Source organism: Olea europaea, chromosome 15 (genome assembly GCF_002742605.1).
Source record: "Olea europaea var. sylvestris chromosome 15, O_europaea_v1, whole genome shotgun sequence".
In the NCBI taxonomy this organism is placed as follows: Eukaryota; Viridiplantae; Streptophyta; class Magnoliopsida; order Lamiales; family Oleaceae; genus Olea; species Olea europaea.
In genome coordinates, this window is record NC_036251.1 from 2,107,788 (window position 1) to 2,118,709 (window position 10,922).

General features: G+C 36.0%; 3 protein-coding genes across 3 annotated transcripts; all 3 read right to left on the reverse strand.

The window, feature by feature from the left end:
* Positions 1-349: 349 nt before the first annotated feature.
* LOC111409797 lies at positions 350-4,225 on the reverse strand. The gene is made up of 6 exons (XM_023039843.1): positions 3,846-4,225; positions 2,543-2,706; positions 1,575-1,866; positions 970-1,314; positions 784-875; positions 350-692 (listed from the first exon to the last, which is right to left on the reverse strand). The coding sequence occupies exons 1-6, from the start codon at positions 4,161-4,163 to the stop codon at positions 545-547; spliced, it is 1,359 nt and encodes a 452-aa protein (XP_022895611.1). The 5' UTR covers positions 4,164-4,225; the 3' UTR covers positions 350-544.
* Positions 4,226-5,322: 1,097 nt separating this feature from the next.
* Positions 5,323-8,195, reverse strand: LOC111409801 (START domain-containing protein 10). The gene is made up of 5 exons (XM_023039849.1): positions 7,028-8,195; positions 6,669-6,924; positions 6,190-6,348; positions 5,890-6,036; positions 5,323-5,779 (listed from the first exon to the last, which is right to left on the reverse strand). The coding sequence occupies exons 1-5, from the start codon at positions 7,060-7,062 to the stop codon at positions 5,660-5,662; spliced, it is 717 nt and encodes a 238-aa protein (XP_022895617.1). The 5' UTR covers positions 7,063-8,195; the 3' UTR covers positions 5,323-5,659.
* Positions 8,196-8,363: 168 nt separating this feature from the next.
* On the reverse strand, positions 8,364-10,850 carry LOC111409802 (cinnamoyl-CoA reductase 2). Its single transcript, XM_023039850.1, has 3 exons — positions 10,175-10,850; positions 9,354-9,703; positions 8,364-8,639 (listed from the first exon to the last, which is right to left on the reverse strand). The coding sequence occupies exons 1-3, from the start codon at positions 10,703-10,705 to the stop codon at positions 8,486-8,488; spliced, it is 1,035 nt and encodes a 344-aa protein (XP_022895618.1). The 5' UTR covers positions 10,706-10,850; the 3' UTR covers positions 8,364-8,485.
* Between the last annotated feature and the right edge of the window lie 72 nt (positions 10,851-10,922).

A 10,922-nucleotide genomic window follows, 5' to 3' on the forward strand; every position in this document is an offset into this window, starting at 1 on the left:
AAACAACGAAAGTACTATAAGAACTCTCGATTTTTTGGCCTAGTTTATTGAACATTTTCTGGCGATGTAACATATCATTGACAATAATAAACAACAGTATGATCCCGAATTTACTAGATTTTCAATGACTCGAGTTTGGAATTCACATCTGAACCATATAGATGTGAACATAAACAAATCAAATCACATTGATGAATGCTACTTTCTTGAGTGATGACCACTGATTGATGCTACTTTATTTCGGAAAGTTTGATATCGACAAAATGGTAGTTGCAAGGAGAAAATGTTAGACAGATTATCAACGGAGATTCCCTGTTTTTTCATTTTGAAGAGATATAAACATCATTTACAGATAGAAGGGAGGAAATCGATTGATCATAAATATACCCTCAACAACATTTTCAAACATGAAACATAATAACCTCAAAAAAGATTACTAAGAGAAAAATAACAATTATCACACGAAATTTTGTTTACAATATATAAATAGTAGGTATGCACTGATACAAAAGAACATAAATCATACTTCCCTTTGTTTTTATTACTAAATATTTTCCAATGATACCTTAATCCTCTTATTATCTCCATTTCTTTTTGGCCTCATATTAGCAGCAGTAATAAGTTTATAACCAGAAGGGGGCATCTCACTTAGCTTGCCAAACCATTCCTCATAGAACTGCCACACTTCTGACCTGTTCAAAAGAAAGCCCGGCTAGAAAACTTAAACCCGAGTCCAAACTCTGGAAGAAGAGGCTTGAAACAGAGAAATTTAAAACAACTTACCAATAAGCTAGAAACTGAAATGGTGCGTATTTCCCATAAATCACTTCAACATCTCTTTGAACTGTCCGAATTTTTGAGCTTTTGGCATGAACCTAATTATATACAGAGGACTTAAAGCAGATCTTAGGAAGATGCGAATGAATGAACTAAATGGTGAAAGGTTGATTTCATAGAAAGGAAATAGACCTGTTCTAGATGCCTAATAGTTTCTGAATCAGTTGGAATGACATGGTAAAATCCCATGCACATCAGAACATTAGCGCAAGTAAACGGTCCAAATCCATCTATATTTTTCAGCTTCTCCGCCAACTTATCATACTCAGACAAGCTTAGAGTACCAACGACATCTTCAAGTTCTCTTAGTCGAATCCTACCCTCAACTATTTCTTGAGCAAGCTTCAATATACGACCTGCTCTATAGCCTAGATGGCACCGTTTTGCTAAAAGCTTCTCGTTAAGGGAAGCCAGTTCTCTTGGGCTCGGGAAATTTCCAATTTTAGTGCAGGAGGAAACTCCTTTCCCTTCTAAAGGCTGAAAATCAGGAAAACAACAGCAGTCAGCTTTATAGCAATAGGATGTTTGATACTAATCACGATGCTTAAAAAATCCTCCTCTAAATCCTATTTTAGGCTAAGCTTAAAAATAAGTAAAACTAACTCTATGCATCTTTTTTTTGAACTAAACAAAATCTTAGAAGTTAATTTTTATTAACAAAAAGAAAAAAAAAAAAAATGCTTCTCAGAAAGGTAATGTTTAAGCTTAACCAAACATGAACTAAGATTCCAGGTTACCGGGAAGCAGTCTGACATTTGGACACAACTTTCTTCCAAGTTAGCATATTTTTCCATTTCTTTAACCTCTGCATATCTGTTAGCTAAGTTAATTGAACATTCGTGAACTCCGGGGTTTTTCTTTGACTCTTTCCCTGCAGGTGTTTTCGGAACGAACTGATTGGTTTCAACTGTTTGACACCCGGAAATAATTTCATTAGCAGCGTTCACAAGAGATTCATCAGACAAGGGAAGCTGTAGTTCCAACTGCAGTTCACAAAGTGCTTTAGCCATACTCAATGTCCTTGACCACCTGCAAAAGAGAAGCTCAACGGATACAAAAGTAGAGACTAAATACGTTCGATTAACTTCTTACTTAGACTTCTACGTTTGACACCAATTTTCAGAGGGACAATCATTGCAGATCAGGGTTTACTAAATGGCAACCATGTTGACGACAACAAATGCAAACTACACAAATCAGGAATATTTCGTACACAACACCAGATCGTACTAGGCAGTACATTTTCCAAGATCACAGTTTTTTATCTTCCCACAGAGGAGAAAATGATAATTATACTTGTATCGGAATGATAAGAAACCAAAAGTAGAATCTTGTAACCTAAAAGTGGAAGATTGGTCTCATTCATCATTTCTGGATGAAAAGTTTGGCATAATTATACGAAACAAAAACCAAAATATGTTACCACCAACTTATTTACATTGAGATTTTAGTAGCCTGAAGTTCATAGATCATGGTTGAAAACAAAGATATACAGGTACCCAAGACCAAACGGCCCGGTGACATTTTTTTAACCCTGCATACTTAATTCAATATTTTCTGCACTGAAAGTTATAGAACTTGATTTTCCTAATTCACAAGTTTCCTTCTTTTCATTTGGGAACTATAACCAATATAGAATAGTTAGGCGAAGGCATTATTAGCAAAGGTCGACCATATTCTTGAAAAAAAGACAAAACTCACTCACTGGCAATTGCAAAGGAGAATGCATTTAACCATGTCCTCAAACAACGTTGGCGACCTGAAAACCCTTCCGAACCCCCTGTTTTTTGCTTCCTCGTGGAATTCTTGAAAATTTCTTATCCTCTGATTCTCTTCGTCCGATAATCTCAACATTCTCCTCACTTGATCCTACAATTAGTAACCCAATTAAATCTATAATATATTAATTATCACATCAATTGAGAATATTTTTTGGACAATTATATCCTTACTATAATCCTATTATTTCAATAACACCTTACTTTTCGTTTTTAATATGTATTTATTATTTCAATAATACCCTACTTTTCATTTTCAATATGTATGTAATTTATTAATCATTTGACCAATATTATCTTTAATTATTTTATCAACTATTTAATTATGATTAAGGTACATTTGACACATTCATTATCTTACTTTTCATTTTTCAATATGTATTTAATTATTTAATCATATTTGGCGGATTCATTACCTTTTAATTTTTCAATAGGTAATTGAGTTATTTAATTATTTGAACAATATTATCATGAATTATTTTGTCAACTATTTAGTTATGATCACTGTACATTTGATAGATTCATTGCACTTGACTGAAGATGAATATTTTTACAGTTTTCTTCGAGTTGTTTTATTCAATGAATGTTAAGATACAGAGAAGGTAAATGGAGAGACATAATGCGTATCTAAATAATTTCAATGCACATTAAGTGAATATGAAGAAAGAAATGATATTCGTTGGATGTCAGTTTTGATCTCAAAACGGTAAATGGGAGGCCTATTCTAATTGTCTTCTTCAACTATTTACATCGTTTTCACAAACTGGTTTTTATTTCATTTCAATCAAAAGTTCAATCCACCTAAACAATTTGTATTAATTATTTTTTATATTCTCGTTACTTTTATAGCACATATATAGCAGTTCAGTAGTTCAACTATGACTAGTATTTCCAAATGCAAACAAGATAGCAACATACAGCTCATAAAAACACAAATCAGTGCTAAAGGAAGATATGTGAAAACAGGGCACGACATCTTGAAAATTAATTAAAAAGTTCAAAATTTGCATTGTGAATCCAAAAACTATATGAAACTGCACCAACCATCAAGTATGGTGCAGTACATTATGCACCAAAAATTGTACCCGGACAAAAATAATTTGTATACTCTTCAAGAACTTAAGTGGAAAAAGAAGCTAAACCCAAAAGTATCAACATCAAGCACAACACTATGCGTTAAGAATCAAACCTTTCAAGAACATTAAGTACAGAAAATAAAAAAGTGCCTACCAGCAGTGAGTGTTGGTGTTGAGGGGAGAGAGAGCTGGTGTCAAATACGCAGAGTCGAAGCGCGTGAGGGGAGTCAATAGGGTGAGAGATTTGCACCATGAGTGAAGCTTCATGGTCCTCGTGATGGGGATCGAGATTGAGGCGGAGGGGCCGCTGGAGAGTCTTGGACTGTGGGTCCCAATGGTTGGGGGCCATCATGAAAAGCCCATGGCTGCATACAGCTTTCTCGAGATTAAATGTGGCTGCGGCATCTCCTAGTGGCAACTCCACCACCACGACGCCGGTAGCAGTGGCGGCCGCCGTGTCTTCTGTGTTCATTTTATGGGCCTCTGTGTTTTTATTGGTTGATCCGTTTCACCGTGATAAAAGGCTATAACAAGCGCAGATAGAAAAGTAAGTTTTATGATATTGACAAAAATAGCACTACATTTGTCTCGAAAACATATTGTTCGAGTATATTTCTTTTCTAGCTTTCGAGGGTGAGAGATAAATTTGAACAAGCAAATGTTTGCTATAGATTTTTTAGAATAAATTTCATGAAAAATGCTTCTGTAAAATCTGTTCCAACAATCAATCACGACGGATTCGAGACGAATTTAAATGAAGTGAAATCGATTTTTAAATTGAATCAAATCACTCGACTGCAAATTGAAAGAGGTCCACTAACCCGAACCTTCTGTCAGAAAAATAAAGTCTTATTCTTGGCTCCAATGATTTCTTATATTCAAATTCCAAATTTTCAGTATTTAATCCCAAAATCTCCTCTACTCCTATTTCGACTCTAATATTTGCTATTAAAAAAAATAAAAAGTTATTAGTCTACTTGCAAAATTATTTTATCAAGACAATACAAAATTGCTAATGAATTTGAGAAAGAATGGGTTTCAAAAAATCTGTGCCAAGCCCTCGTTTTAACCACATTATTGTAAAAATGAGAATAAAAAATATAACCGTTATCAGCCTCCCCATAAGAGATAAAAAGTCAAATATGATGGCTTGATGTGATAGATAACGATCATATTTTTCATTTTAATGAGGAAATAATAGGGATCAAAATAGTGCTCTTTTGTTACTGTTGAACTTAAGTTGATGTGGGTGGTGTCTTATAAAAAACACTTGGATGGTTAAATTAATAACCAAAAAATGTATTTTAAGTTAATAACACAATTTAATAACAAATATTAGTAAATAGCAATTAAATAGTTTGCCCGCTATGGTTTATGTGTTGGTATAATGTTGAAAACTTGCTTCTCAAATATTAGGGAAAAAAAAAATTAAGCGATCTATGTGATGATGAGTAAGTGTCACATTTTCTAATTAATTATATGCATCTAAATTTTATAGAAAAATGTATCAATTAACTTACTGTCACATAGACGGCTAATGAGTAATAAACACAAGTGTAACATGTCCATTCTAGTAGATCGACACGCATTATTCCATCAAATGACTATTTTTAAAACAGATTTATTTCAATAAATTTCAGTGAAGCCAATTTTAACTCACTATTGAACTAGACATGAAACCAACTCTCGTTTTTAACACCTAAAATTGGGTTCTTGAGGGAGTGACCAAGATTGCATAACTTGTTTTATCCAATGCAATAACTAATTGTACGAAATTAAATTTTCATTCTTTAGCAGCTAGAATCTAACACTTAGAAACAAATTACAGCCCAAGTGACAAAGAGTCAACATTGAAGTTCTAAACTTTTTGGTCGATATGAGCTCTTGAAGATCCTTGAGAGATGTTGCCGAACTTTATTTGATATGTATCTTCATCGCGAAGATAGTTCACTTTTTGGTTCCTTTATACTATGCGACACCATTATCGGGACATGCTAGTAGTTGCTTTTTCAGCTTTTCGATTATCATAACCAGCTTTGTATTGAACCGATTCACGAAGCATTTGGGCAGCCATCCTGCTGGATCCAACTGAACCGATTCACGAAGGATTAGATTTTTAAATCTTGCTGTCACTCGTTTATTGAAATTGTAAGTAAAAATAAATTTGGGATTGTACAATATTATATAAGTTGTTTTACCTGAACAATATAAGTGACAATGCAAGAATCATCTTCAAGCTTCTCAACAACCCATCCAGACTGCAAAAGTAGGCCTCTAATGGCATTGTTTTGCTTTGGATGTAAGCCAGCAGCTATCTCTTTTGGAAGAGAAGCTACTGCCACTACCTGCATATATATAGCCATGAATTCATTCAGTCGAAAGAAATTGTCTTCTCAATATTTACGTTTTTTCTACTCGACAGGACTATACAGTACGATGGTTTTTGTTTTGATCCTTAATACCAAACATGTCGACTGAGTTTAGTTTGAAGTGTTCACCAGAGTTCCATCATCCATGGTTTCATGTCGCTCGTAGACTATAAATTCTCTGTTTCTGAATAGGGGCTTGGATTTTTCTCCGAATCTTAGGCGGATTATACTGAGGTTTTCTTCAAGGTTTTTTATGTAATTGGCTTCTACTAAATCAGAGTCCCATTGCTGCTCCAATGATGGCAAAAATCAAAGAAAATTAGCGAGCTAATATATATACACACAAAATGATGGTAAAGGGGGCGCATTGAAGATAACCTTAGATAAATAGATAGGTTTGTTTATTTCGAACAATTTAAGCTTCTAGACGAGCTGTTTTAACAGAATCAAAACAAAGAATGTGAAGAGTCATCGAAAACAATTCTAATTTATATGGATTTTATGTGGTTACGAAGGATTTGATCTCGTGGGATACTTCTTTAAAAATAGCAATACAACGAAAGAAGTGACATGAATAGAATTCACATAGTCGACCCTAAATTTCTCACCTTAGCAGCATCAATGGCATTAGCCACCGTAATGAATTGCTGAGGAGAGACTGACTTAAGTAACCACCGGCTGCGAAATGTGTGAAGTGATCCCGACCTTTGTTTCGATATCTCAATTCCATTGTCTATGCCAAGTACTTTCCAGCCATCATTAGCACTCCCAACACTGTTTGAATCTGAAGCAGAGAGTAATTCTTGTATGCAATTCTCACTTGCATAGAACACATATCTTCTTAGAGATTCCTCACTTATAGACCTTCAAAATCAATGATTCAACTAAAAAATTTCAAATCTTAAATCCAAAACATTAATTGAATTCATCACATAGATTTTCTTGAAACTATTAATGAGGTACTTACCAGGATCCAGTGCAGTTTGCTAGGCTACTGCCCATTTTGGGCTTTTGTTTCTTGAATGCAGGGTAGTTGAAGATCAAGAGTGATAGATATATGCAAGAGGAGAGAGATTAGAGAAAGTACTAGTCCTAGATTGCTTTTCAGAGGGATATCTGAAGGTGTAAAATGTTGAAGAATAAATTTAAATAAATAATGCACCAAAAGGTTCCCAGATTGAGTCTTGTTACTACTCATTTATGAATATTGTGCATTTGATTTCAAATAAATCTGGTCTTGTACATGAAGGGCGTGTTGAAGACTAAATTTAAATAAATAGATCAGTTTTGATTGCTTAAATATTTTAATACGAGTTGGTTCATCATAATAATTTGAAGTGGAGGATGAGATAGATCCACATGCTATGCCAGAAGCATCTCCATGATTAGAACTGCATTTCTTTGTCTTAACCCCTACCTTTCCGTGTCAGTTAAAACCACAAACACTCCATGTGCATTATCTTCCCCACCCCTTAACTTTGCAGCTATTTTGGAACTCAAGAATCTTTCCTTTTGTCTAGGATAAGAGCGAGGGATAAAGAACTGTAGAAGAGAAACCATAGTTATCAGATTCGACTCGATTGTTGATCTGGTCAACATATCAGGTCACTAGGTCATTGGTTGAGTGCAATGGAACTGTGCTTCTCATGTGCGCGACTTAGGATCAAGTCGCCACACAAGCTTATTGGGAGGATTAACTATGGATATGCCCAATATAGTAATCGAGACGGTTTGTCGGTTCAAAAATGTATGATCTTGTCCGATTTAGTAGGCTACAAGTAATAAACAATGTTCATCCTAATTATAGAAAAATACTCGCATTTTTTAACCCTCATTAATATCATACCTAGACTTGCCTGGTTTTTTGTGACAAAAACAAGAACACTCACTCGCATGCAGTTCCCCCATACCATCCCACTCCCCATCACGTGCCCCGACAGGCTAAATGTTAAACTAAACACAGAAATTGACAAAACTTAGTCTTAATTTGTTAATCTGTTGTTTGACTGTGTTATTGCAGACCAGAAGCTGTACTTTATAACTCAAACATGCATTCTCTGCACTTAATAAAGATAATATAGAGTTGATATTCTGGTTTCATATTTTAAATCAATGTTCAATGTTTCTGCATTGGTAATACAAGTTTTGGACATACTAGATGATGCCCCTTTCAAGTTGCAGATAAATTTTAATGGTATCTACTTTCATCCATAAGAACGAGACACTTCTCGGTAAAGGAAACGGGCCAAAGACAACAATACCGCACGAAAATCTCAAAATCCATCGCGTTGAAACAAAAATAATAATAATAATAATCGAAGAAAGATCTTTTTACTAAAAGTTAAACTGTTAGAAGTTACAGAAAAGGACAAGTAATAAAGAGAATTACAATCATGTTTGCTACCCTAACAAGTACTTAAGATCACTAATCTTCCTTCCCAAGGAAGCCGTTTGCTTTAAGACTATGAATTGTGTCCCTAACAGCCTCTTCAATCGGAGTGAAACTAAATCCCAGATCAATCAGTCTCTTTGCTGCATCTTCGCAACCCACCAAACCCGGTTGTGTTTCGCTTGTAAATCTGCAGTTAACGTAAAAGTTCAGTATGATACTAAGATGAAAAAGATATGTATCAAACAGAAGAAACTACGGAGTGGTAGTTTAAGAAGAAAAAAATATAGACACTGAATCTATAATGCTGGATCTTTACAATTCAACCATGAGATGATTTCACTAATGTTTTACAGGAAGTCATATATCGAACTAATTATATTTACCTAATTCCAAAAGACACAGGGATTGAGGAAAAGCTATATAAATTTATTAAGATTCAGGTCTAGTTAACAGATTGCTACAATGTATCTCGGGCTTAAATCCGTTACTTTTATTTCTCAAAAAGTACGATTTAAGGAAGTTTTGAAATACTTCGGTTCATCTTAATGAGCATGAGAGCCAATTCAGTCATTCAGATACTCTGCAGCCTAAGCAGCCATCTATAGTTTTCTTCACTAGTTTACAGCACTATTATTTTTCCATTTTTATTCCTTGGAGGTCCTACTGAAACTCATGCCGTGGGAGATAGATTTAGATAATATGTCTATGTTATTCAATGAGCGCTGGTTTGTCTGGATTTAATAACCTATGATCTACCTGTATTGCCCGGAAAAAGATCAGAGCACAATTACATCCTGATTTATGTTTAGCATTTTAACTTCGGACTGTCAGTAAGCCATCATATCACCAAATCTCGTTATTACAAACAAAAATGCTACAACACAATTGAGAGATAACATACCTGTGAATCGGAAACTCGGGGAAAAGTTCTGAAACTTTCTTTGCAAAATCAGCAAACTGATAAATGCCATTGGTGCAAAGGTATCTACCAGATGCAGCAGAGGTTTCAAATAGCAGTACTTGTACTTTCGCTACGTCTTTGACATGCACAGCCCCAAGCCAGTGGTACTCCTGTGTATCTTTCGATCCCTGCAGGAGCTGTTGCAATGCGGCACAACTTGCATTTAAGCCGGGTTGCAAAAGTTGGCCAAGGCATGTGGACGGATTGATTGCTACGACATCCAATCCATTTTTCTTTGCAAATTCCCATGCAGATTTCTCGGCCAAAGTTTTCGAAACGGGATACCATTTCTGATACAATCAATAACATGAAAAGACAACTTCAGTTAACTGGAACTCTGGTTTGCAATTACAACTCATGACTTTTGATGAACTAGCCATTTTGTGCTACATATTGAACAATAGGGACATGAGCCCAAGATCTGGTACAATGTTTAACTTTATTCGACATGGGATAATCAAGACTTTTGCAAGATGGTGGCTCGTTTTATGAATACCAATCTTTAAATGTGTTTGAATGTGGTTGAAACAAATCATTTGAGCTTAATGGGACTCCCAATCACATTTAAAGGAAAATTTCTTAAAAACATGATCATAACAAATTACTATAGGCATTCAACAGATAAGTATATAAATTATATTACATGTTTGCTAGATGAGATATAACTTATTTTCGTTAAGTCATCATACTATGGAGTAGTGCATAACAAACATGTCACAAGTGTATAACATAATTAGGAAGAGGTAGAGAGAGGGAGAGACCTGGCGGGACTTGCAATAGTCAAGGTCAGTCCATGAGGATTCATCAAATACCTTGCCCTCAGGCCAGCCCGGGTTAGGCACCATGGCGGAAATGGAGGAAGTGAGCACCACGCGCCGCACACCAAACCTCTTAGCGGCGGCGAGTATATTCATCGTGCCCTGGACAGCAGGGTCCACGAGCTCCTTCTGTGGGTCCACGGGGTCCTCCAGAGAGCAAGGAGACGCCACGTGGAAGACACCGCCTCCTGTGCAGCCCTCAATGGCTTTAGCTATTGAGTCAGCGTCCAAAAGACTGGCCTCGTGAACCACCAGTCTCACGGCGGGGTTGTTGGCACCGGGGAGGGAGAAAAGGTGAGAAGGGTCGGAGCCCTGCATTATGGAGAGGTGGATGGTGGTGTAGCCACAATCCAACAGGGTTTTCACTAACCATGATCCTATGAAGCCATTGGCTCCGGTGACACACACTGGTACTCTGACGGAGGCGTAGCTGGTGGTGATGGTTGCGTCTGCGTTTACTGTTTGTTCTGCCATTTTGAAGTCAGACGACGATTTATACAGAATTAGGAGTTGCAGAAACACATTCTAATCTGACACGGATTTGTTACTGGTAGATTTCGTTTAAAATTAGGAGTCCGGAGTCGGATCCTCCGAGGTTTATCAGCTAAACTATAGGAAATGCCATTTGTATAGATAATCAAGTTGACTTAAATTAAATTTTGCCCCCCCCATCCCACCCCCCCCCCTAATT